At 46.8% G+C, this 27,742-nt stretch overlaps 1 protein-coding gene across 1 annotated transcript; it reads right to left on the reverse strand.

The window, feature by feature from the left end:
• Positions 1-541: 541 nt before the first annotated feature.
• On the reverse strand, positions 542-23,126 carry LOC140732431 (GDP-L-fucose synthase-like). The gene is made up of 11 exons (XM_073055071.1): positions 23,067-23,126; positions 21,957-22,110; positions 19,269-19,383; positions 15,692-15,820; positions 14,064-14,137; positions 13,777-13,910; positions 12,015-12,079; positions 10,782-10,848; positions 3,530-3,609; positions 2,170-2,269; positions 542-1,203 (listed from the first exon to the last, which is right to left on the reverse strand). Exons 2-11 carry the CDS (start codon positions 22,106-22,108, stop codon positions 1,148-1,150), a joined length of 972 nt encoding a protein of 323 aa, XP_072911172.1. The 5' UTR covers positions 22,109-22,110; positions 23,067-23,126; the 3' UTR covers positions 542-1,147.
• Positions 23,127-27,742: the final 4,616 nt, after the last annotated feature.

Here is a 27,742-nt window from a genome sequence, read left to right on the forward strand (position 1 = left end):
GTTGGATGAATTCCATCCTAAAAGGAAAAGGATGTGGAGGACCAGCAGATCAGTGCTGAGTATATAAATACATTGGGGTGTTTAGAGGTCAAGGGCAGGAAATGTTGGGCCTCCAGGTTTTTGAAGGAGGCAAGAGATGAGATCGCTGAGATCTTGGCCAGTGTCTGTGTCCTCTCTAGCCACAGGTGAGGTCCCAGAAGACTGGTGGGTGGCAAATGTTGTACCTCTCTTTGAGAAGGAAACAAGGGAAAATCCTGGGAACTATAGATTGGTGAGTCTTGTGTCAGTTGTAGAGAAATTGCTGGAGAAAATTCTTGGGAATCCATGGTCTAAGGTGAGCCAGCATGGCTTTGAGATGGCAGATTGTGTCTTACCAACTTGGTTGAGTTTTTTGGCAAGGTGTTGGATTTTAGTAATGTGTTTTGACAAAGTCCCTCATGTTGGCTATAGGTAAAGCCTAGGTAGTTCTAAGATAGGGACATGTTTGGCAGAGCTTTGTGGGCCAAAGGTTTCTATAAATAAATTCAGGCAAGTCAGACACTGAATTGGTAACCAACATTTAATATTTAAATCCCTATACAAAAGTGGAACCGCTGAAAAGCATTGTGCTCCACCCTTAAACAGCAACCTTCTGAAGGCATGGTGAATATTACCTAACAGCCAGAACCCTGAGCACCGCCACAGATTCCAGTGACTGCCTGATCGCCACCCCGAGGACTGCAGAGTCTCTCAGAGCAGAGGGATGGGGCTGTGGGGATAGTGGGCACTGCCATACAGTGAAGCCCACAGCCAGAGTAGTGTTACATGGAGTCAGCGTTACTAAATCAGTGAATGAGCAGTACAAGGAAGGGGTTAAATAATCCCTTTATTATGGCAATAGCAGGCAGTAAAATCCCCCTCGGCCACACTCCGCAGGGGCGCTACTGCGTCTGACTGGAGTTGTTGTGACTGTTCTGAGGTGCGGCATAGACCAGGTGTTTTTTTAGGGGGGGGGGGGGTGCACTGGAAGATTCCATACAAGAAAAACCTGGGTTTGCTATCTTGCTTGCTTCTCAGATCAGACCCGTTACTAGAGTGAATTGTATCTATATCTATTCCCAAACTATCTTCACACGCAGATCCTTGTGAAAGAGCAGCCGGCCCTCTGTCACTTCCTTGCTGCATCGTAATTGGTGACGAACCATTCGCAGGTCTCTTTGACAGCTGCAACAGAATGAGTAACAGTCCGTTATTGAGCAGAGAAACAGGCTAACTGCTTGTTTCATGAAAACACAAGTTACTTCTTTCAGCAGAACAGCAAGAATTTCCTGAAGTTATTATTTGTTTTTCTTTTTGCATTTGCATAGTTTGTCATCTTTTGTACATTGGGTTTAAGCCTTTTGGAATGCAGTTTCGAAACTATTTATGTACACTTGAATGACAATTGAAGTGTTGTAAGAGTTGGAACATTGTTCTGCTTAGGATTGACTGAGTGAGCTATGGCTCTGTCTTGTAGGAGGGTGAGAGGTGCATCGATAGTGGACATGGCTAATAAAGGAGGCTTAGTTTTAAGGTGATTGGAGGAACATTTGGTGGATATCACTTTTTTTTTAAACAGTGTCTGTGTGGAATGTCCTGTCAAAGATGGTGGAAGAAGCTTCCATTAGGGATATTGAAGAGGCTTGGGCTCTTAGATAGGAACATGGATGCTGGAAAAATGGAGGGCTCTGTGGGAGATTGATCTTCATGTAGGTTGAAGGGGCTATGTTCATCAGATTTCAAAAATATCCATGAACACACCTCATTATTCTTTCCTTTGCACCATTTCACAACTTTTGTATCTTTGCACTTTACAGCTGCCATTAAACAAGCAATTTCACATCAGACCAGTCAGTGCTAATGAACCTGATTTTTGAAAGGGCTGCGAGAGGTGGTGTAGGGGCTGCTACAATTAAGACAAGTGGACGGATACGTGGATAGGAAAGGTTTAGAAGGCTCAGGGTAAGCACCTTGGACAGCATAAACGAGTTGGGCAACAGGGCACTTTAGCTGCTGGTATGTCCCAAAGCAGGTCACTGTGTCCTGTGACGGGGAGACGCCTCGTATTGTGGGCTAGGTAGGGGGTGGGGTGGCATGGGACAGGGTTGGATCTGGCGACAGAGGGAAGGGGCAAATGGTGGGGTGACTCACCTTGGCTGAAGGGGGTGAACTGGAAGTCGGGCTGGTACTTCCTCAACTTGCAGTTACTTGCCGTCTTCTTGAACTGGCCGTCGGACTTGCTTGTGTCAAACTGGAGGCTCGGCATTAAAGAATCACAGAGCTTGGAGTTGGGCCCATCAGCCCTTTGATCCTGTGCTGACCCACCTACCTACACTAATCCTGGTTAATTATCCCCATATTACTAACAACTCCCCCCCCCCACCCCCATACACCAGGGACAACTCACAGCAGACAATTAACCCACCAAACTCACCTCATTAGGATGTGGGAGGAAACTAGAGCAAAGGAGATGAGAAGTGTGCAAGACTTTTACCAGGGTAGCGATGGCTAATATCACAGGGCAAATGTTAGGTGATTGCAGGAAAATATAGGAGGGGTATCAGAGGTAAGTTTCTTTCTGTTTTAAACAGGGGTGGTGGTCTCCAGGTGTGTGAAGCAAAAGCTCTTACCCACCAGAAGCACAAGAATGCCGAATGGACAGAGATGGACAGCACTGTAACGTAGTGGTTTGGGTGCCAGTGCCAGTGACCTGGGCTCATGTCCTACTGCTGTCTGTAAGGAGTTTGTCCGTTCTCCCCGTGACCGCGTGGGTTTCCTCCCGCGTTCCAGTGACATGCGGGTTAGGATTAGTAAATCGTGGGCACGCTATGTTGGGCCGGAAACATGGCAACACTTACAGGCTGCCTCCAGCACATCCTCAGACTGCATCAGTCGTTGACACAAAATGACACCTTTCACTGCACGTTCCAACATCCATTGTCAAAGAAAGTTAATCCCATCTTTAATCATCAATTTCTCCAACTTCCAGTAACCACTCTCCTCTTTTACCCTTTTATCCCACCGCTTCTCTTTCCCCCAGCAGCTGTCTTCCCATCACACACATTCCTCCTTCCAGATCTCTTGCCCCCCCCCCCCGCCCCCCATTCCATGATTTCCTGTCCTGTCCTCTCCTATCAGATTCAATCTCACTTGGTCCTTTGTCACTTCCATCATTTCATTCCCCTCATCTGCCTATCACAACCCCTCCCTTACCTGTCCCATCCTTCCCCTCCCCTCACCTCTTTATACTGGCCACGTGCTCCTTTCTTTCCAGTCTAGATGAAGGGTCTCTGCCTGAAACATTTCCTTCCACAGATGTTGCCTGCCCTGTCGAGTCCTCCCAGTGCGTGTGCACGCCGCTACTGCAACGAACAGTGAAAGAGCTGCTGGTGTTGGCTGAGGAAAAGGTTTGACAGTCAGTGGGTAGGGCTGTACCCTGTCCCGTTCAGCAGCAGCCACAGAGCCACGGTCAAACCCATTGAACAAGGGTCACACCCACAGTGAAGGATACAACCACCTCGCCTTTGAACCCCATGGCCGACACAATACTCTCCGCAGCCTCCTTAATGGACACCTCCTCCTCTTCTCCCACTGTGGACAGAAACAACAAACATTATGTTCACTGGGCCAGAGGCAATGGCCAGACATTCACCACCCCTGCAACCTGCTTGGGGCTGTTGGGGAACACTGTCCTGTCACATGGGTTGGACAGAGTAAAGGGAACCGCTGTTCTAACAGTCCCTTCACATGGGTTAGAGAAACAGTAAAGCTCCTTCTACACCAGGGTTCTGCGAGAATTGTGATTTTTAAAAAAAAAAGCATCGTTTTTTGAACGTCAGTTTTTGACATGAGATATGGGAGGTTGTTGATAACTGGTGAGTGCTGTATTGCACGGAGAGGAGGATGGAAGGCTGGTAATTGGTGAGTGTTGTATGGAGGGGAGGGCAGTAGGAGGGTGAGGAGCCAGAGGTCGTGGTACATGTAGGTACCAATGACATAGGTAGGAAAGGGGAAGAGGTCCTGAAACGAGAGTATAGGGAGTTAGGAAGGCAGTTAAGAAGAAGGACCGCAAAGGTAGTAATCTCGGGATTACTGCCTGTACCACGCGACAGTGAGAGTAGGAATGGAATTAGGTGGAGGATGAATGCGTGGTTGAGGGATTGGAGCAGGGGGCAGGGATTCAAGTTTCTGGATCATTGGGACCTCTTCTGGGGCAGGCGTGACCTGTTCAAGAAGGACGGGTTACACTTGAATCCTGGGGGGACCAATATCCTAGCGGGGAGGTTTGCTAGGGCTACGGGGCAGACTTTAAACTAGTAAGATGGGGGGGCGGAAATCAATTTGAGGAAACTATGGGAGAGGAGGTTAGTTCACCAGTAGAGCAAGTAAGTAGACCGTGTGTGAGGGAGGACAGGCAGGTGATGGAGGAGGGATGCGCTCAGCCCGAAGTTGTAGGGGAGAAGAAAGAAAAGGATAATAAATTTGAATGCATTGCTAGGGATGAAAAGAGAGGAGGAGGTGGAGAGTATCTTAAATGTATCTATTTTAATGCTAGGAGCATTGTAAGAAAGGTGGATGAGCTTAAAGTGTGGATTGATACATGGAATTATGATGTTGTAGCTATTAGTGAAACATGGTTGCAGGAAGGGTGTGATTGGCAACTAAATATTCCTGGATTTAGTTGCTTCAGGTGTGATAGAGTAGGAGGGGCCAGAGGAGGAGGTGTTGCATTGCTTGTCCGAGAAAATCTTATGGCGGTGCTTTGGAAGGATAGATTACAGAGCTCCTCTAGGGAGGCTATTTGGGTGGAATTGAGGAATGGGAAAGGTGTAGTAACACTGATAGGAGTGTATTATAGGCCACCTAATGGGGAGCGTGAGTTGGAAGAGCAAATGTGTAAGGAGATAGCAGATATTTGTAGTAAACACAAGGTGGTGATTGTGGGAGATTTTAATTTTCCACACATAGATTGGGAAGCTCATTCTGTAAAAGGGCTGGATGGTTTAGAGTTTGTGAAATGTGTGCAGGATAGCTTTTTGCAACAATACATAGAAGTACCGACTAGAGATGGGGCAGTGTTGGATCTCCTGTTAGGGAATGCGATAGGTCAGCTGACAGATGTATGTGTTGGGGAGCACTTCGGGTCCAGTGATCACAATAGCATTAGCTTCAATATAATTATGGAGAAGGACAGGACTGGACCTAGAGTTGAGATTTTTGATTGGAGAAAGGCTAACTTTGAGGAGATGCGCAGGGATTTAGAGAGAGTGGAATGGGTCAAGTTGTTTTATGGGAAGGATGTAATAGAGAAATGGAGGTCATTTAAGGGTGAAATTATGAGGGTACAGAATCTTTATGTTCCTGTTCGGTTGAAAGGAAAGATTAAAGGTTTGAAAGCGCCATGGTTTTCAAGGGATATTAGAAACTTGGTTCGAAAAAAGAGGGATGTCTACAATAGATATAGGCAGCATGGAGTAAAGGAATTGCTCGAGGAATATAAAGAATGTAAAAGGAAACTTAAGAAAGAGATTAGAAAAGCTAAAAGAAGTTACGAGTTTGGTTTGGCAAATAAGGTGGAAGTAAATCCGAAAGGCTTCTACAGTTATATTAAAAGCAAGAGGATAGTGAGGGATAAAATTGGTCCCTTAGAGAATCAGGGTGGTCAGCTATGTGTGGAGCCGAGGGAGATGGGAGAGATTTTGAACGATTTCTTCTCTTCGGTATTCACTAAGGAGAAGGATATCGAATGGTGTAAGGTGTGGGAAACAAGTAAGGAAGTTATGGAACCTATGACAATTAAAGAGGTGGAAGTACTGGCGCTTTTAAGAAATTTAAAAGTGGATAAATCTCCGGGTCCTGACCGGATATTCCCCAGGACCTTGAGGGAAGTTTGTGTAGAGATAGCAGGAGCTCTGACGGAGATCTTTCAGATGTCATTAGAAACAGGGATTGTGCCGGAGGATTGGCGTATTGCTCATGTGGTTCCATTGTTTAAAAAGGGTTCTAGAAGTAAGCCTGGCAATTATAGACCTGTCAGTTTGACATCAGTGGTGGGTAAATTAATGGAAAGTATTCTTAGAGATAGTATTTATAATTATCTGGATAGACAGGATCTGATTAGGAGTAGCCAGCATGGATTTGTGCGTGGAAGGTCATGTTTGACAAACCTTATTGAATTTTTTGAAGTAGTTACGAGGAATGTTGACGAGGGTAAGGCAGTGGATGTAGTCTATATGGACTTCAGCAAGGCCTTTGACAAAGTTCCACATGGAAGGTTAGTTAAGAAGGTTCAGTCGTTAGGTATTAGTGCTGGAGTAATAAAATGGATTCAACAGTGGCTAGATGGGAGATGCCAGAGAGTAGTGGTGGATAATTGTTTATCGGGATGGAGGCCGGTGACTAGCGGGGTGCCTCAGGGATCTGTTTTGGGCCCAATGTTGTTTGTAATATACATAAATGATCTGGATGATGGGGTGGTAAATTGGATTAGTAAGTATGCTGATGATACTAAGGTAGGAGGTGTTGTGGATAATGAGGTGGGTTTTCAAAGCTTGCAGGGAGATTTATGCCGGTTAGAAGAATGGGCTGAACGTTGGCAGATGGAGTTTAATGCTGAGAAGTGTGAGGTTCTACATTTTGGCAGGAATAATCCAAATAGAACATACAGGGTAAATGGTAGGGCATTGAGGAATGCAGTGGAACAGAGAGATCTAGGAATAACAGTGCATAGTTCCCTGAAGGTGGAGTCTCATGTAGATAGGGTGGTGAAGAAGGCTTTTGGAACGCTGGCCTTTATAAATCAGAGCATTGAGTACAGAAGTTGGGATGTAATGTTAAAATTGTACAAGGCATTGGTAAGGCCAAATTTGGAATATTGTGTACAGTTCTGGTCACCGAATTATAGGAAAGATATCAATAAATTAGAGAGAGTGCAGAGACGATTTACTAGGATGTTACCAGGGTTTCAGCACTTAAGTTACAGAGAAAGGTTGAACAAGTTAGGTCTCTATTCATTGGAGCGTAGAAGGTTGAGGGGGGATTTGATCGAGGTATTTAAAATGTTGAGAGGGATAGATAGAGTTGACGTGAATAGGCTGTTTCCATTGAGAGTAGGGGAGATTCAAACGAGAGGACATGATTTGAGAGTTAGGGGGCAAAAGTTTAAGGGAAACACGAGGGGGTATTTCTTTACTCAGAGAGTGATAGCTGTGTGGAATGAGCTTCCTGTAGAAGTAGTAGAGGCCAGATCAGTTGTGTCATTTAAGGTAAAATTGGATAGGTATATGGATAGGAAAGGAGTGGAGGGTTATGGGCTGAGTGCGGGTAGGTGGGACTAGGTGAGATTAAGAGTTCGGCACGGACTAGGAGGGCCGGAATGGCCTGTTTCCGTGCTGTGATTGTTATATGGTTATATGGTTATGGAAATGTCTTTTCAAAGCGTTGAATGGACTGACCCATTTTTATATTTTATTAGCCCCTTGTCTAATATCTGACAGTCATGTGGTGACTTTAAAATTACAACCCTTAGTCATTTCACTGCAGCAGTGCAACACAGGGAAAAGTCCATCTTGCCAATGAAAGCGACTTATCAATGGGTCTTACAGATCCATTGTGATCCGTTGTCCTATTCCATTGTGCCTCCTTACAAATGTAGCAATGGCTCCAGCAAAATTCAAATGACACTTAGCTATAAATCACAGCCATATGACATAAAAGCACAGATTTTAAATGACTACTGGAATCTCAAAACAAAGAGTAAAGCTTTTGTTAATAAAGTCAATAAAAAGTGTTAATGAGTAGAACTTTTTATCCAGAAAAGGAAAAGTCACACGGTAGATGAGAACCTAATTAATGCCAGCATGTAAAATTATAGTGGGTAAAACACTAGGATAAGATGCAGTTTGAGACATTGAAAAGGTTTCACATTCAACGATGATGATGGCTGGTTCTTCCCTTGTGAAGATGAGGAGGGACGGCAAGATCATTGGTGACTGTAGAGACCAATTCTGGGTCTGAACTCTGTACCAATGGGGACATGGGAACAGCTGGGATGGGGGTGCTTGGGCAGTAGGATCCTTCCTCCATCTCCTCTTCAATGGTCACTGTTCTGGATTCCCTCCGTGGATCAGCGTTCTCCGTCATGAGCTGGCTGCTGCCACTCATTAACCTCCATATTTGCCTGAGAGAGCTTCTGCTTAATTTGGTCTCTGTACCTCTTGCGTGGGGCACCACGATCTCTCCTGCCCCAAGAGAGTTCTCCGTAGAGTAGAGCTTTCGGTAACCTGGTGTTGTCCATGCGGGACACGTGGCCTGGCCAGCAGAGTGCCTGAGCTGCAAAGCTTGGGGGTTGAGCCCTCTCCAGGACCTCGTTGCCGGAGACACGATCCCGCCAGCTGATTCCCGTGATGGAGCGGAGGCAGCGCTGATGGAAGTTCTCGAACAACCGGATTTGCTCGCGGTACAAGACCCAGGATTCAGAACCGTATAGCGGTGTTGTGACAATGACAGCCCTGACCACCTGGAGGATCATTGTTTACTTCGGATTGACAATTAACCTGAAAGCTCTTGCAGACTTGGCGAACCGTGACTGCAGCCCGCAGCTCGTCCTGTGTGAGCAGGCGGCTGCACACGGCAGCTCGAGAACGGGCTCTTGCATGGTCTTTGTTTGGGTGAGATGGCAGCCACACTCAAAAACAGTACGATAAGTTGACATGTTGATGACATGTCACGATGCTGAAGAGGTTTTGTGTGATAAACTGAAAAACAACAGCTTCTCTATCCAGGTTGATGTGTCAATAAGTATCATGTTATAGCATTTGTAAGATTTGTAAATCATGGTGAAATTCAAGAAAAAGTTTTCTGTTGCAAAGAGCTGCCTGAAACAAGCAAAGGTCAAGATATATTTAATGTTTTGTCTTCATGTCTGGAAAACAAAAGGTCTGTATTTTCATCTGCTATGATGGAGCCCCATGAGCGGTTTCATTTCTCTCGTTTAAAAAAAGAAAATACCGACGTTGTTACAACATACTGCTTTCTTCACAGAGATGCTGATGTCAAAAACTCTTGGAGATAAAATGAAAAAATTCTGGATAATGCTATGAAAATGATTAACTCTAGAATGTTTAAAAAAACCTGGAAAAGAGCACATCAATCTCCTGCTACATACAGAAATCCAGTGGCTTAGTAGGAGAGTTCCCAACAGGGTGTTTGAGCTGAGAGGTGAATTGCAGGAGTACTTTCAAGAAAACAGTAGGCCAGATTTTGCTGAGTGCTTTGAAGACGAAGAATGGCTGCAGAAATGAGCCTACTTAACATATACTTTCCACCATATAAACCAGTTGAACAAGTCTCTCGAGCCCCTGGAGAAAATGTTTTGACTCCAACTAACAAGATTCTTAGATTTAAAAGGAAACTGAATATTTGGAAAAATCATGTTGCAGAAGAAGATGTTCCCACTGCTGCTTGGGCTTGAGAGTGGGGAAGGATCAGAAAGTCTCAAGTTTTATTGAAAACTACCTGGAAGAACTGTATAAAACTGAACAGTATTTTTCCTCCCTTTCACCACCAGTGTATGTCTGGGTGATGGACTTGACTGTGAGAGAAGAGGAAGAACTCTGAGCTGCACTCTGACCATACACTCAAGATGAGATTTACTGACCCGCCCCTAGACAAGTTCTGGATTTCTGTGAAAGAAGAGTATCCTGCCTTTCATAGGAGATTAATGAACATTTTGCTGCAGTTTTCAACTTCTTGCATGTGTGAGCAAGCTTTTTCTTGTTTAACAAGCATCACGAGCAAGGATAGAAGTTGTCTCATTTCAGTTGAAGGTGAAATCTGTGTGCACCGATTTCAAGTTGGGCCCAGAATTGAGTATTTGTGCAGCAAAAACCAAGCGCAGGTTTCACATGCTAGGCCTAGATTTGAGCCTGATCATGTCACTTAGTAAGAAAATGCTTTTTCAAAGTCTTGTATAAAATTGTCAGACTAAGCTTTTTATCCATATTGCTTTGGCTTATGGTTTTTAGTAACTTTACTGTTCAACATTGTAATTAATGCTATTTACAACATGGAACTTTATTGGCAATCGATTTACAACCTTTATTCAAACTAAATCTACTGAGCTTACATTTAGAAAAATTAAATCCCGTTTTGGTTTAAGTCAGTTATTTAACAGAAATTTATTGTTTGCCTTATGGGTTTTTAAAATTTATGAAAGGGAAAGGAAGAGATTAATTTCAAGAAAAGTAGGGCAAGCTTAACTATCTGTTTCATTTTTCCAAGAAAGGTTGACTAAAAAATTAACACTCTACTCAAAAAATTACTGACAACTATTTTCGGATTACAACTTGCTGATCACGCTAACGTACCGTGAGCTGTAGATATAATAATTTTCATGCCTGGGTTCCCTGAGACCTGAAAATTATTTCAAGAGTTCCTCCAGGGCAAAAAGGTTGAGAAAGGCTGAATTACACTGTCCTCTAACATTTGATCAACACACGGCAAAGACCCCCTCCTCCTCCGACACACGGCAAAGACCCCCTCCTCCCCCGACACACGGCAAAGCCCCCACATACACCACAGCTCCGAACAAGAGGACACACTGAATGCTGACAGGAACATCTTACGGACATGTCCGCTGAATGCGCTGGGAGGGGGAAAGGAAGAGGGAAAGAGAGTGGACCTGGTGTTGTGGGGACCTGCATTTGTATAGCGCCTCAAATACCGTGAGTGGGCCGTAGGATCCGTCATGTAGAGCCACTCACCTGACAGTATGATGGGCTCGGTCTCCTGGTATTCCCTCAGGACCCAGATGATGAGGCGAGCTAAATCCTGGAAGAGAAGGGAACCACCGTTAGCCAGAACCCCACCGTGGATGAGCCTTGATAGCGGTGTACAAGTTGATGAGGTATCAATTCAGTGGGCAGCCAGTGACTTTTCCCAGGGCGGAAATGGAGGTCTCTAAAATTGAGAGGCATAGATAGAGTAGGCAGACAGTATGTTTTCCCAGGGTTGAAATGTCTAATACCACAGGGCATGCATTTTCGGAAAGAGGGTAATTTCAAAGATGTTAGAGGCAAGTTCGACCCCACCTCCACAGAGAATGGTAGGTATTTGGAATGGGCTGGAAGAGGCAATGGATGAAAGAAAAATGGAAGGCTATGGTAAGGCAAGGGTTAGTTCTTAAAGTAGGTTAATGGGTTGGCACAACATTGTGGGCCGAAGGGCCTGTGCTATAATTTTCAAAAGGGATTTGCTTAGGTAGACACCTTGGTCAGCATGGGTGAGTTGGGCCAAAGGGCCTTCTGCACTGCTTTGACTGTATGGCTTGGAATGGCTGCTCTATATTTGCCCAGGGTGGGGGTGAGTGGGAGAATGGGGGGGGGGGGGGAGTAAAATGCTATTCATGTAAATGGATGATTGGTAGCCAGCATGGAATCAGTGGGCCGAAGGACCTGTATTCACACTGTGATGCTATGATTCGCTCTCTGAGATACAGCACAGAGCAAACCCTCCAAGCCCAAATCACAGGACAGTTTACAGTGACCGACTGCGAAAGGAAACCTGGGAGAACGAACAGTGGTGGGAAATGGACCTGGGTGGCCAGCATATCGCTGCCCTGGGACTGCACTCATTCACTTGAGAGGGGTGGAGAGATCGGAGTTCAGTCCCGGCACCCTCTGCGAGGAGCTTCGCGACGTCCTCCCGTGGAGTGTGTGGGTTTCCTCCCACAGTCCAAAGGTGTACCCGTCAGTGTGAACTGTCCTGTGATAAATCAGGCAGCTCCAAGGGATGACCACACTGTATCTGTAAATAACACGCAAGCTGACTCCTGGACCCCCAGTTGGGAATGGTATTGGGGGAAGGGGGTGTAGTGAGGGAACACTGGGACATGGCTCCAGAGAGTCTGGGGAGGAGAGGGTGTTAGAGACCTTTCCCCCTTGGGAGACCCGGGAGCTGCCCCACAGCCCCAGTTGCTGCTGAGACCAGCGACTCACCAGAGAGTAGATGAACTGTCGCCTGGGCTTTCCCGAGCCCCACACCACCAGCGGGGTGTTGTTCTCTACAAGTGAAGCAAACAGAAAAGGGTTAGAGCCAGGCAGGATCTGCCCACGGGGCAGGGCTAGTTAATACAGCTCTCCCTCTTCACTCAAACCCAGGCCAGACCTGCCCTTACACCCTCCTTTTCTCCACAGACAGGGAGGGGGGGTGGGATGGCATGGTGAGCCGTCAGCAAACCGCCCCTTTAACTGGCCTATATATGCCCTAGGCTGGTGGCATTCAGCAAAAGTTAAAATGCCACATTGCCACACATATTTCAACACTTCCTCATTGACCCTCACAAATCTGTAGAAATGCACCATCCTGGCTGGATTAGTGCGGCAATGCTCTGCGTAACTGCAGAGAGTTGTGGAGGGCTCAGAGCACACAGGAACCAGCCTCCCCTCTACGCACTCTGTCTGCACTCCTCACTGCCTCAGTACAGCAGCCAGTGTAATCAAAGACCCCAGGACACTCTCCCAGTGGGCAGAAGATACAAAAGCCTGAAAGCTCGTACCACCAGGCTCAAGAACCGAATCTATCCCGGTGTTATCAGACTCTTGTTAGCTCAGTCTACTTCAGCCTGGCCCCGCACTGCGCTCTCTGTAACTGCAACACTTCATTCTGCACCGTTTCCCTTCTGGACCACCCCACGGTATTTATGCAGGGAATATTCTGTCTGGGTGACACACAATTAAAAGATTTTCACCGTTATCCCAGTGCTGGGTCCATTATTGATTACCATCTCTACTAATGCTTTCAATGATCATGTGGTAAACTGGATCAACAAGTTTGCAATGACACCAGGATTGGGGGTGTAGTGGACAGCAAGGAAGACCATGAGAGCTCGCAGAGGGATAAATGAGCTAAAACATGGGACAAATGTGAGGTGTTGTGCTTTGGGAGGACCAACCAGGTTGCACCTTACACGGTAAGCAACAGGGCTCTGAGGAGTGTGGTAGAACCAAATGATCCGAGACCACAGGCCCATGATTCATTGAAAGTGGCATCACAGGTAGATTGGGTCGTAAAGAAAGCTCTTGGCACGTTGGCCTTCATAAATCAAACTACTGAGTACAGGAGACAGGACGTTATGTTGGAGTTGTATAAGACATTGATGAGGCCTAATTCCGAGAATGGTGTGCATTTCTGGACAGACATCAATGAGGTCGAAGGAGTGCAGGAGAAGTTTACAAGGATGTGGTAAGGACTTCAGGACCAGAGCTATTGGGTAAAGTTGAACAGGTTAGGACTTTTCTCCCTGGAGCACAGGAGAATAGGGGAAGATTTGATAGGGTGAATGCGTGCAGGCTTTTTCCACCAAGGCTGGAAAGGGACTGGTAATAGAGGTTATAGATTTAGAGTGAAAAGTGGAATGTTTAAGGGGAACCTGGTAGGGAATTTCTTCAGTCAGAGGGTGGTGCGAAGTGCCAGTCAAATGGTGGATGGTGGTTCGATTGAAACACTTAAGTGAAGTTTGGATAGGTATATGGATGGGAGGGATATGGCCTGGATGCAGGTAGAAGGGAACAGGCTATCACTGTTTAGATGGGCCAAAGGGACCGTTTATGTGCTGTGGTGCTTGAGCTGTGACAACAATAAACCATTCTCCCCAAACCGGACCGAAAATGAAAGGCCAGAAGGCAGCATCAGAGAGGAAAGGGTTACCCTTCATACTTAAGTACAGACACTAATAACAACCGACAGCCAAGACTCAACTCTGTGCCAGGTAGGTCTTGTGAATCAGCCCCGGTAAGACGTGGCCCTGCTCTATGTTGAAGTTGTCGTGCGTGCCGAAGACGTTGGTGGGGATCACCGCCGTGAACATGTGGCCATATTGCTCGTGGTAGCCCCTGCAAAAGTGGTCAGACAGTTAACAGGACGGGGCAGACAGCAGGCACGCACGCACGCACATTGGTGCAGTAACAGCATCGCCATCCGGGCACGGGGGCGAGGAGGGCAGGCGGCAGGAGACGAGAGGACAGACACAAACAAGCAATGATTACCGATTCTGAATGTCAATCATGCGCTTGGCATAGGAATATCCAAAATTGGAACTGTGTGGAGGCCCATTGTGTATCTAAATGAGAGAGAGAGAGGTCATGGTAGGGAGCGTCCAGTCCCTTGGTGTAAATATCTACAACTATTTAGAACATAAACAGTACAGGCTCTTTGGCCCCCTCAATGTGCTGCTGGGGTTTTTAACATGCTCTAAGATCAAAGATTGTGTAGGCACGAGGGATTAGTGTTTGGGTGGTTTAGATTTGCTTTTTAGCTGGTTCAGCACAACACTGTGGGCTGAATGGCCTGTTCCAGAGCTGTATTGTTTTATGTTCTATATGTCTTGATGTGCCCTGCATCACCGTCTAGTATGGGGGCAAGGGAGGGGTGTGCACAGGGTCGAAATGAGCTGCAGAAAGTTGTGAACTCAGTCCGCTCCTCATGGGCACTGGCCTCCGTAGCATCCAAATCATCTTCAAGGAGCGGTACCTCAAAAAGGCAGCGTCCATCATTAGGGACCCTCATCACCCAGGGCATCACCTCTTCTCCATCGTGACCATCAGGGAGGAGGTACAGGAGCCTGAGGGCACACACTCAGCGATTCAGGAACAGCTTCTTCCCCTCCGCCATCAGGGAGGAGGTACAGGAGCCTGAGGGCACACACTCAGCGATTCAGGAACAGCTTCTTCCCCTCCGCCATCAGGGAGGAGGTACAGGAGCCTGAGGGCACACACTCAGTGATTCAGGAACAGCTTCTTCCCCTCTGCCATCAGGGAGGAGGTACAGGAGCCTGAGGGCACACACTCAGTGATTCAGGAACAGCTTCTTCCCCTCTGCCATCAGGGAGGAGGTACAGGAGCCTGAGGGCACACACTCAGCGATTCAGGAACAGCTTCTTCCCCTCTGCCATCAGGGAGGATGTACAGGAGCCTGAGGGCACACACTCAGCAATTCAGGAACAGCTTCTTCCCCTCCGCCATCAGGGAGGAGGTACAGGAGCCTGAGGACACACACTCAGCGATTCAGGAACAGCTTCTTCCCCTCCGCCATCAGGTAGGAGGTACAGGAGCCTGAAGGCACACACTCAGCGATTCAGGAACAGCTTCTTCCCCTCCGCCATCGGGGAGGAGGTACAGGAGCCTGAGGGCACACACTCAGCGATTCAGGAACAGCTTCTTCCCCTCCGCCATCAGGGAGGAGGTACAGGAGCCTGAGGACACACACTCAGCGATTCAGGAACAGCTTCTTCCCCTCTGCTTTCCGATTTCTGAATGGACATTGAACCCGTGAACACTACCTCACTACTTTTTTCTTCTCTTTTTACACTATTATTTAACTTTTTAAATATATTATTACAATATAGCAGTATAATGTTACAATAAAAGCTGTAAAGTACAGTTAGTGTATATAATAGTAGTTTAGTTTTTATTGTAGACATTGTACTGCTGCTGCATAACAAACTCCACGACATGTCCCGTGATATTTATCTTGATTCTGATTTAAATGTTCTAATGTCAGGACCTCTACTTCAGGAGCTAAAGAAATTCAGTACGACCCTTTGTCCTTCACCAGTCACTACTGGTGCACCACAGAAAGCTGTGTGAGGGAGGGGCAGTGGGGACTCGGAACTCACCATGGTCTCGTCGATGGGGTAGGTGGTCTTGTCAGGGAAGATGCAGGTAGAGAGGCAGGAGACGACCTTGGACACTCCGTGTTCGTGGGCCGTCTGCAGGACGTTGTCGTTTATCTGTATGTTCTGCCGCTGGGAACGGGTGCACAGGAGGTCAGTCCTGGGGGGGCGGGTCCACCCGGACCCCTTGCAGCAACCCGATTCACTCACCCCCTCCACCCTCCTCTCCCGCCGACTCTTGCCCCTGCAATGCCCCCTCCTGTCCCCAACTCCATCCCAACCTCACCTATCCCACTAACTGCCTCCTCCACCCCCCTTAGCCACCCAAGCTTCACACCATTTCCTCAATTTCCCCTCTCCAACTTCACCCCCACTCACCCATCCACCCAAACCAAACCCATTCTTGGAAAGAATGAGGTCCCATCCCGTCCCAGCCCAAACTCTCCCTTTAGCTCAGGCTCTTGCGCCTGATAAGTACCCGTGTGAATCCCCTCCATTGCTGGGTTGAAACCCAGGACCCCCCCCCAGGTACGGAGACACAGCCAGCTGCATCACGGGCACTACCCCACTCCCACCTCCATCAGCGATACTGTCAACAGGCAGCCCCTATCACTCAGGCCCCTTACCACTGGGAGACATCATGGCCTAACTCTGCTCCTATGTTTTCACAACCTCACTATTTTGCTCTCTTTTTGCACTATATATATTTCATAATAATTTCTGTTCTTGGATCCTCACTCCCTCTGTCTCTGAGTAAGTTAACTGATAACCTGGTAGTTAAACACACTATGAGAATTTGGATACAATTCAGAAAATACTTTGGCTTATTGAGATTTTCTCTTTTGAGCCCCATTGTTTTCTAATTTTTTTTTAATCCCTCTGTGATTGATGTGGCTTTTAAAGAATGGGATAGTTTAGGTATTAATTGCTTTCAGGACTTGTTTGCAGAGGGAAGTCTCTTTTTGTTTGAACAACTGTCAACTAAATATAGTTTACCCAAAACTCATTTTTTTTTTGATACCTACAAATAAGATTTTTTATGGTCTCAAATAAGTACATTTCCTAAAAATCCTGATAAGAATCTACTAGATGTAATTTTTAATTTAAAACCTTTTTATAATGGATTTATATCTAATATTTATAATCTGCTGTTGGGAATGAAAAGTGTTCCTTTAAATAAAATTAAAAATCTTTGGGAACAAGATTTACAGACTTCAATTTCTGAGGAAACTTGGAATCAAATTTTTTAATTGGTTATGTGCCTGCCACTCTCTCCTACAATTTAAAGTGGTCCATAGGGCCCATAAGATCAAGGATAAGCTGTCTCATTTCTATTTAGATATATCTCCGTATTGTTATAAATGTAATAATGGAGAAGCTTCACTCATTCATATGTTTTGGACATGTCTGAGTTCTGGAAAATATTGGAAAGGAGTATTTCAAATTTTCTCGATATTTTTCAAAGTAAACTTTAAGACTAATCCTTTGACCTCTTTATTTGGTATTGTTGGAGGAAAGGATATTATTTTTGAGTCATCTGACTTGCACATTTTGGCTTTTATTTCTCTTAAGGCCAGAAGGACGCTCTTGCTTAAATGGAAAGATGCGGCCCCTCCTATTCACGCCCAACGGTTACGTGATGTGATGTCATGTTTAAATTTAGAGAAGATTCGATGTTCAATCTCTGAATCTAGCCAAGACTTTCAAACATTATGGGGACCTTTTTTGAATTATTTTTAAAACCTTTGATTTGCTGTTAAAGCACAGATGACGACTAATAATTTTTTTCCCTTTTCTTCTGTACTAATCAGCTTCAGTCTTGGTAGTGGGTTAGATTTATTTTAATACAATAAAATCAGTATATTTCAATGTTACGATTTAATCAATCTGTATGAATATAGGATAAGGAGTCTTTATATGCGATTTAGCATAATGTATTGATATAAGAATACAGAGTAGAAGAGAAAATGTATATGTAAATTAAAAATATCGGAAATAAATATTTCTTGCGTCTTGCACTGTACTGCTGCCACAAAACAAATTTCATGACATATGTCAGTGTCAGTGAATCCCATTCTAGTTCTGGAAAACCCTGATGTGATGATAACCTCTTGGATCTCCCTTACACAGAGCTCCTCACTTCACTGGCACGGTGAAACCTACCGAACGTCGAAAGGTGGTCGTGGAGAGGATGGCTGGGACCAGGGCACACAGTATCAGAATAGAGGGACTTCCCTTTCTGAACAGAGATGAGGAGGGATTCCTTTAGCTAGAGCGAGGTGAATCGGTGGAATTCTTTGCCACACGTGACTGGAGGCCAAATCACTGGTGTGTCGAAAGTGGAGATTGATCGGTTCTTAATTAGGCAGGGTGTCAAAGGTCACAGGGAGACCCATGTCACCCTTACAAATGTGGGGGAGGGGCATAATTTTGAGGTGATTGGAAGAATGTTAGAGGCAAGTTTTTTTAAAAAATACGGAGTTATAGATGTGTGGAACACGTTGCTGGGGTGGTAGAGGCAGATACTTTAGCGACATTTCAGAGACTCTGAGGTAGGTATATGGATGATGGAAAAATGCAGGGCTGTGTGGGTGGGAAGGGTTAGATTGATCATGGACGTTAAACATCGATACAACATCCCAGACCAAAGGGCCTGTGCTGTGCTCTTCTGCTCCGTGTTGTATGAGAAGGCGGGGAATGGGGGTGAGAAGGATGGAATGACACAAACTCGATGGGCAGAATGCCCTCATTCTACCCCGCTGTCTTATGGTCATCCAAAAGCAGGTTCCTTTATTCTGAGTGTAAAGGGGATTTCTTCTTTTTCTTTGTTACTGTGTATGTAATCAAAATGGCTTTGTTTTGTTAAAAGTAGGACTGCTTCTTTGTTGCGAGAGAGTGCTGGAAGCTTGTTTGGGTTAAAATTTACTGATAAGGAGAATTGTATTCCTTTGTAAACCAATTGGGATTAATGTTGTTCTTTCTTCTGAGTCTGTAAGCTATTGTTGGTGGGCTTTTGGGGAGATTGGCACGAGAGGGGGAGGGGGAGGGGGAGGGGGAGGGGGAAAAGGAAGCGATGCTGTAAACTGGCCAAGGAACAGACCCCAAGCGGGGTCCAAGGCCAGGAGGTACCCCGAGGAGAGGAGACGAAGATAGATGTGCTTGGTTGACCACCTCGGGTGGTCCTAAGCTGCGAGTCGAGGGGATCGAATGGTGGCCAGAAGACTTCAGTAATTGAGCTCCAACGGTTGTGCATGAAGTGGTTTGGACTTTGATAAGTTTGGCGCCTTTTCTTTATTTTTTTTCCTTCATATATACTGTATCGTTATTAATCACTTAGTTATAGTAACCTTTATAAATTGTACTCATTCAATCGCATATGGTGTACTGTCTGATTTTGGGCGAGGCGGGGACATCACACAGCATCCACACCAGCTGACTACCCAGTTTGGCGGGGCCGAAGGTTGCTCCCCCTAGACGAGAACGAGCTGAGCGAGCCTGAGGCGACCCAGGGGGTTACATGAGGTTAAACCCTGCTATCCAGGCCTTCCCCATGGTTGGAGACCACCCCGCCCCCACTCACCCAGAAGTCCAGGTTGTGCGTCATGTTGTGGAAGAGCCCTCCCACCTTGGCAGCAAGGTGGATGACGTGGGTGGGCTGACAGCGAGTGAACACCGCCCTGGTCTCTGCTGCCTTCCTGCACCGGGGGAGATAGAGAGCAGAGTCATTTGCCAGGGTACCCTGACCAGCTACGCCACAGGCAGCAACACAGAACCCCCCACCACGGGGAAACCCGTCCTCCACCGGAAGCGGACACCAAGGAACACGCTAAGCTTTCGTGAAGGTGCAAAAGGCTCGATAGCGAGAAGCAGAGAGGGATGGTGAGAGGTTGTGTTTTTGGACTGGACTGGTGTTCAAAGTAATCTTATTAGCAAATTATGTATACATCAGCATATACTACCCAGAGATTCATCTCCTTGTGGGCATTCACAGTAAAATAAATTAATATAGAAAGATTTACAAAAAACTATGCATAAACGACAGATAAAAGCAGAAGCTAAAATGTGCAAATATAAGTAATGATGAGTGGTAAAAAGCCCTTGAAAGTGAGCCTGTAGGTTGTGGAATCGGTTCAGAGGAGGTGAGTGAAGTTTAGGAGCCTGATATTTGTAGGGTGATAAACTGTTACCGAACCTGAGCCCACGGTTGTTTGTCATCTGTTTCACGGATTAAGACGAGAAGGTGTAATTGGATGTAGTTTATTATCGTCACATGTACCGAGATAGTGAAAAGCTTGTCTTGCACACTGAATAATTCATTACTCAGTGCATTGAGGTGGAACAAGATAAAACAGTAATGATGGAGGAACATTAAAGAGTTTGTGGATGACACTAAAATAGGCAGAATCATTGACAGCCAAGTATGAGGAAGGTTTGACAGCTCTGGGCCTGTACTCAGCGGAGTTTACAATGCGGGGGGAGCTCATCGAAACCTATCGAGTATTGAAAGGCCTAGATAGAGTGGATGTGGAGAGGATGTTTCTAACACTGGGGGAGTCTATGACCAGAGGGCACAGCCTCAGAACAGAAGGGCATCCCTTTCGAACAGAGGAGGAGGAGGAACAGGATGGGCTGGATGGACTAGTTCTGCTCCTGTCTCATGGTCTTAAGTAGGTTGCCAGAGTGGTTAACAAAATGGTTTGTATAGCCCCAGCAATCAGGGTTCAATTCCCGTCACTCTCTGTAAGGGGTGCGTACGTTTTCCTTATGATCGTGTGTTTCCTCCTACATTGCAAAGACGTACTAGTTTGGTTAGTAAGTTGTGGGCGTGTTATGTTGCTGCTGAAAGCATAGAGACACTTGCAGACTGCCCCCAGCACAATCTCCAACTGAAATCATTGACACAACGGACACATTTCACTGTATGCTGTGACATGTGACAAGTAAAGCTAATCTTTATAATTACAGGGAAATCTTGATCAGATGTGTACGTGGGCCAAGGACTGGCAAATGGAGTTGAATTCCGGTGTTGTCAAAGGAGGGCTGGACTTTCATAGTGAATGGCTAGACAATGGGTAGGGTTGCAGAACAGAGAACAGGCCTAAGAGTAAGTGGAGTCACGGGTACAAAGTAGATCAGAATTCAAAGCACATTTATGTCACCATACACTACCCTGAGACCCATTTTCTTGCAGGCATTTACAGTAACTACAATGGAAACACAATAGAATTAATGAATGGCTGCAAGACACACAAAAAATGTGCAAAACTGTGCAAACACAAAAAGAAAAATAAATATTGAGAACATGCGATGAAGAGACCTTGAAAGTGGCAACACACACAAAATGCTGGAGGAACTCAGCAGGCCAGGCAGTGTCCATGAAAAAGAGTAAACAGTCGACGTTTCGGGCCGAGACCCTTCAGCAGGACTGGCATGAGTGAAGTTGTCTCTCTGGTTCAAGAGGCTGCTGGTGGACAGGTCAGTGAAGGTGTTGGGGCTTCATTGAGTACAGGAGCTGGGAGATAGTCGTGTGTAGTTTTGGTCACCCTGTTTAAAGGATGCCAGTGAGCTGGCAAGAATGGCAAGATTCGAAAATGTCACCAGGACTCGAGGGCCTGAGGTCCAGGGAGAGGCTGAGCAAGCGTCGAGCTTAGAAAACTGAGTGGTGACCCTGTAACCATGTAGAAATTGAGGAGGAGCAGAGCACTCAGACCTTTCCCCAGGAAAAAGGGAACCAAAAACTAGAGGGCACAGGGTTAAGGTGAGAGGGGAGAGATTTAAAAGGAATTTGAGGGGCAATTTCTTCACAGAGGGTGGTGGGTTTTCAGAATGAGATGCCAAAGGAAGTGGTTTCAAGAGTGTGGATAGGGAAGGTTTAGAGGGTTATGGGTCAACAGGGCAAATGGGACCAGTTCAGATACAATGTAGTAGACACATTGGGTTGAATGGCCTTTTGGCCTGCTGTATCACTCTACGACCATACCAACAACCACTAACCCCACGACCCAAGGGTTACCACCAAGAGGCCTGGCGCAGGGGGGGGGGGGGGGGGGATGGCATCCAGCCGATAGGCCGAGTGGACTGCTGGAGGTGAATACTTCCTGCACCCTATCAGGGCTGGGCCACCAGGCATTCCTTGTCCCAGAGCATCACCCCACCACCTCTCTCCACGTCTCCATACCCCTCCCCTACAGTTGCCCTTGGGACGGTTCCCAGCTAGTGCCTGACCCCCACACAACGAACGCTGTCCCCTCTCCCCACCCAGACTTACGTCAGGTCAGCGTCGGCAGAGGACAGGAAGATCCACTCCTCGCTGGCCAGCTCCTTTCCTTCGCTCACCACCTGCTGGAGGGCGTGGCCCACCAGCCCGGAACCCCCCGTCACCAGCACCCGCCGGGGGTGCGGCCCGGCTCCACCGCTCATCCCTGGAGGAAGGGGAGGAGGAGGGACATTGGGCTCTCCGTGGCCCCACGCACACTCCCCACCCTCCCATCCACTCTCCCCCACCCACACCCCTCTCCACCCACTGGCACCCTCCCAATCTCCAAAGCCCACCACTGGATTTGCCTGGTCCCACTAGCGGCTGCACTGGTCAGGGGGGTAGCAAGGGGCAGAGACCGGGTGGGTGGGGGGGGGGGGGCACCAGTGCTGGTCCAGGCGACACCGAGCGCACTGCGTGGTGACCAGTGATATTGAATGGAATCATAATCACAGGAGGTTCTGCAGATGCTGGAAATCTAGAGCAACACACACAACGCTGCAGGAACTCAGCAGGTCAGGCAGCGGGTCTAGGGGGGAATGAGTAGCCGACGTTTCAAGCCGAGACCCTTCATCAGGAGTGGAAAGGAAGGGGAAGAATGTGGAGCGGGAGGAAGGAGGACGAGCTGGAAGGTAATAGGTGAAGCCAGGTAGGTGGGGGAAGAGGGGATGAAGAAAGAATCTGGGGGGGTGATAGTTGGAAAAGGCACAGGGCTGGAGAAGGAGGAATCTGATAGGAGAGGAGAGTGGACCACGGGAGACAGGGAAGGAGGGGCACCAGCGGGAGGTGATGGCCAGTTGAGGTGGAAGCCAAAATAGGGAATGGAAAAAGAGAGAGGGTGGAGGGTGTAGAAATTTCCAGAAGTTGCAGAAGTCGATGTTCATGCTATCAAGTTGGAAGCTACCCAGACCGAATACGAGGCGTTGAGCCTCCAACTTGAGAGTGACCTCGTCAAGTTGGAATGGGTGGTCACCTGGAGATGCCGCTTTTTGCCCAGCTGACTTCAACCACCTCCTCCACCCACCTGTGTGCCAGCTTGTTCTCTTTCCTCTCCCACAACCTCCTTACTCTGTCTCATCCCCTTTTCCCTCGCCTCCCTCCTCTATAACCCCTCACACCTACCCGCTGCAGCTCCCGGACCGGCTTCCTGCTTCGCCACGTGACGCGGATGTATCGCCGGATTCGTCACTCACGCACTTGCGTGCCCCGCGCGGGGTCCCATGGGAGTTGTAGTTTTCAGGCGCTGACGCTGCCCTCCCTGCGCTGAGGTTCCCACCGGGGTGGAGAGATCTCCTCCGCACCCACCCCAACCCCAAAAGGACTCTTTTTACAAATGTGTGTTTTCCAGCCAATGCATTTTTTAAAGATCACAATCGCCGATGATACAAGGACGGCAGGAATCAGTCTGCACAGAAAGATCCCATAACGGCAGCCTGCCGGAGCAAGCGCTTGTCTCAGATAAAGCACCGGCCCCTGTGGAGAGGCATCCACTACTCATTTAAATCCATATTCTCGCTCCTAGAACCAGACCCTCCAGCCTTTCCCACAGAGCATTTGGCCAAACACCCCTGTAAGCCTCCTATCCGTCTACTTGCCCAGGAGGCTTTTAAATGTTGTTGCTGTGCCCAGCTCAACCACTGCTTCCGGCATCTCGTTCCCAATTCTTGCATGCAAGGATTTAGAAACTTCTGTTCTTTATAGAATTATAGACCACTGCAGCGCAGGCCCATCTAGTCCATGTCTCACCACCAATCTGCTTCGTCCCATCGGCCTACACGCAGACCATGACCCTCCATATCCCTCCCAACCATGTACTTACCCAAATTTTTCTAAACCGTTGAAATCAAACCCACATCCACCACTTGTGTTGGCAACTCATTTCACCCTCATTGGCCCCTTCAACATTTCACCTTTCACCATGGCCTCAGTGTCACAGAGAGTGAATATTGCGGGAGAGTGAGTGAAATTGGCCCAATCCTCGCCTCTGGTCCCAACACCCTGCCTCTTCAGTCTACCTGGGCTGGTGTTTAATCATCCAGACACTGGGTCAGGCATTGCTGCCCAGCCTGAAGCCATTCTTGGACTCTCCAAACAGGCTTCTATGTTCTGATTAAGGAAAGAGTCCTGAACGTGTTTGAAAAGCACTTTATTCTGCACTCTGTTGTTGTTTTACCCTATTCCAGCTCAATGCTCTGTGTAATAATCTGATCTGTGTGAACAGTCTGCAAGACAAGCTCTTCACTCTCTCAGGAAATTGGACTGTGGATGTTGCATCCTAGCTGTCAAAGCAAATGCACAAATCAGCACAGTGTGATATGGAGAGCGATCTGTAACCGATAGAGCAAACTCCTCCACTCCACACATCTGATGAACCCAAAGGAATGGCAGAGACAGAGACAGTTCGGCACCAGCAGCGTCGTAGGAGTTGCCAGTCAGTGTTGAACTCAGAGTAGGACACCAGCTCCGGATTCTCCCCTTGGGGTTTACTCCCAAAGCCTTTCCACACGAGTGAGTATAGTCGCGAGGCAGCAGAGGTTTGAGATCAGAGTTTTCCTTCTGCTAGATGAGCTGCCAACCATGGCTGACGAACCCCATCTGCCTGAAGTGCCTGGTTTTAAGGCACCAGTGACCTGCCTATGCCCTTCTCCTGTCAGTAGAAACAGTTCTGCTCGTGAAGGCTGGCAAATGGACTTGGTCGTCAGAGGCCACTTGAGGTGCACTCCATTGGGGGCATTTAATAGGTAGTGGGAGCTTGTCCCCACTCCCGTTCTCCCCCCCTCCCCACCCCCTGGCTGTGACAACCTGAAACAACCATCTCAGTACATGTGACAATAATGAACCAATTCCAATACCAAGCCATGATCAGAATCAGCTTCATTACCTCTGACGTATGTTGTGAAATTTGTTGTTTTGCAGCAGCAGTACAGTGCAAGAGCTAAAAGTCACTCTAAATTCCAAAATACCGAAGTAGTGTGAACAAATGAACCATGAGGTGCCATCAGGTGTGTGGATGACACGACAGTGGTTGGGCTCATCAAGGCCGATGATAAGACGGAGTACAGAGAGGAAGTGCAGCGATGGGTGGATTGGTGTGAGAAGAACAACCTAAGCCTGAAAGGGGATCATTGTGGAATTCAGGAGGGCGCAGGCAAACAAACCAACCCTCTCTGCGAATACTTGGCTCCTCCGTAGGGAGAGTTAACTGCACCAAGTTCCTGGGAGTTCACATCTCACAAGTGACCTCACCTGGTCCCTGAACTAGAAGGCACAGCAGCCCCCGCTTCATAAGACGACGGAGGCAAGCAAGGCCTCCCCTCCCCCATCTTAACTGCATTTTATTTGAGCACCATTGAGAGTTGGTGACTCACCCGGACAGGTTGCATCTCCACCTGGTATGGAGTAGCAAGGATTCAGACCGGAAGACCCAATGAAGGGGAGAACATCGGAGAGGATTATCATAGGGATCTCCCTACCATCCGTCGGGGACATTTATCAGGAGCGATGCATACGCAGGGCCCTCAGTATTATTAAGGATCCCGCCCATCCATCCAGTCTATTATCAGGCACGAGACTACGATGCATAAAAACAAGATGAGAGACAATTCCTTCTCCCAGGCCATCAGGCTTCTAAACTCCCCGTCTCATTGTATTCAGTGAGTCACTGGTTAATCTGTTCTGTACCTTACAACATTTAATACTAATGCACTTCAGTTTGTTATTTATGTGATTCATCTGTAGATTTTATCCAACCTTCAGAAGTGTTCATGTGTTATGTGTGTTGCGTGTATTACTGTGCTTTACACCCTGGTTCAAAGAATTATGTCTCATTTCTATATTCATTGCCTATAAAATGTGTAGACCCCTTGGAAGTTTTCATGGTTTATTGTTTTACAGTATGGAGTCACAGTGAATTTAATTTGTTTTAGACATGATCAACAGAAAAGACTCTTTCATGTCAAAGTGAAAACAGATCTCTACAAAGTGATCTAAATTAATTACAAATATAAAACACAAAATAATTGTTGCATAATTACTCACCCGTTCAAGTCAGTATTTAGTAGATGCACCTTTGGCAGCAATTACAACCTTGAGTCTGTGTGGATAGGTCTCTATCAGCTTTGCACATCTGGACACTGCAATCTTTCCCCATTCTTCTTTACAAAACTGCTCAAGCTCTGTCAGATTGCATGGGGATCGTGAGTGAACAGCCCTTTTCAAGTCCAGCCACAAATTCTCAATTGGATTGAGGTCTGGACTCTGACTTGGCCACTCCAGGACTTTGTTGTTTTTAAGCCATTCCTGTGTAGTTTTGGCTTTATGCTTGGGGTCATTGTCTCACTGGAAAACAAATCTTCTCCCAAGTCACAGTTCTCTTGCAGACTGCATCAGGTTTTCCTCCAGGATTTCCCTGTGTTTTGCTGCATTTATTTTACCCTCTACCTTCACAAGCCTTCCAGGGCCTGCTGCAGTGAAGCATCCCCACAGCATGATGCAGCCACCACCGTGCTTCATGGTAGGGATGGTGGGTTTTTGGTGATGTGCGGTGTTTGGCTTACACCAAACATAACGTTTAGTCTGATGACCAAAAAGCTCAATTTTGATTTAATCAGACCATAGAATCTTCTTCCAGCTGAGTCTCCCACATGCCTTCTGATGAACTCTAGCTGAGATTTCATGAGAGTTTTTTTCAACAGTGCCTTTCCCTTTGCCACTCTCCCATAAAACTGTGACTGGTGAAGCACCCGGGCAACAGTTGTAGTATGCGCAGTCTCTCCCATCTCAGCCACTGAAGCTTGTAACTTCCCCAGAGTTGTCATAGGTCTCTCAGTGGCCTCCCTCACTAGTCCCCTTCTTGCACAGTCACCCAGTTTTTGAGGACAGCCTGCTCTAGGCAGATTTACAGCCTACAGGCCATATTCTTTCCATTTCTTGATGATTGACTTAACTTTACTCCAAGGGATATTCAGTGACTTGAAAATTTTCTTCTATCCATCTCCTGACTTGTGCTTTTCATAGCGTTGCTTGGAGTGTTCTTTTGTCTCATGGAGTAGTTTTTGCCGGGATACTGACTCTCCAGCAGTTGGACCTTCCAGACACAGGTGTATCGTTACCACAATCAACTGAAACACCTGACTGCACACAGGTGATCTCCATTTAACTAATTATGTGACTTCCAAAACCAACTGGCTGCACCAGGGATGATTTGGGGTGTCATATTAAATGGAATGAACACTTATGCAATCAATTATTTTGTGTTTTATATTTGTAATTAATTTAGATCACTTTGTAGAGATCTGCTTTCACTTTGACACGAAGAATCTTTTTCTGTTGATCAGTGTCAAAAAAGCCAAATTAACTCCATTGTGATTCAATGTAAAACAATAAAACATGAAAACATCTGGGGGGGGGGAGTTGTATATTTTTAATAGGTTCTGTACGTTATATACATGGATACATTTAAATTACAATAAACTTGACTTAATGGGTTTGCGGTCAGTTCAGAAAACTGATGATCTGACTTATATTTGTTTTTTTTGCAGCAGTACAACACAAAAACATTTTTAAAAAACCGATAGTTTACATTAAATAAGTAAATGTGACAAAGCCTTCAGTCTGAGTTAATTCATTGGTTGCTATGTGTGGACAGAGGCTCCTAGTGACTCAAGTCCCGTGTCTCTTCAGACCCAGGGTAATCTTTTATTGGGGGGCGGGAAGAGCTCAAACTAACCAAACACTTTACACAACAGAACTTAAAACACCGAACAGTACAGTGCAGGAGGAGGCCTTTCGGCCCACAA

This window comes from Hemitrygon akajei, chromosome 8 (genome assembly GCF_048418815.1).
Source record: "Hemitrygon akajei chromosome 8, sHemAka1.3, whole genome shotgun sequence".
In the NCBI taxonomy this organism is placed as follows: Eukaryota; Metazoa; Chordata; class Chondrichthyes; order Myliobatiformes; family Dasyatidae; genus Hemitrygon; species Hemitrygon akajei.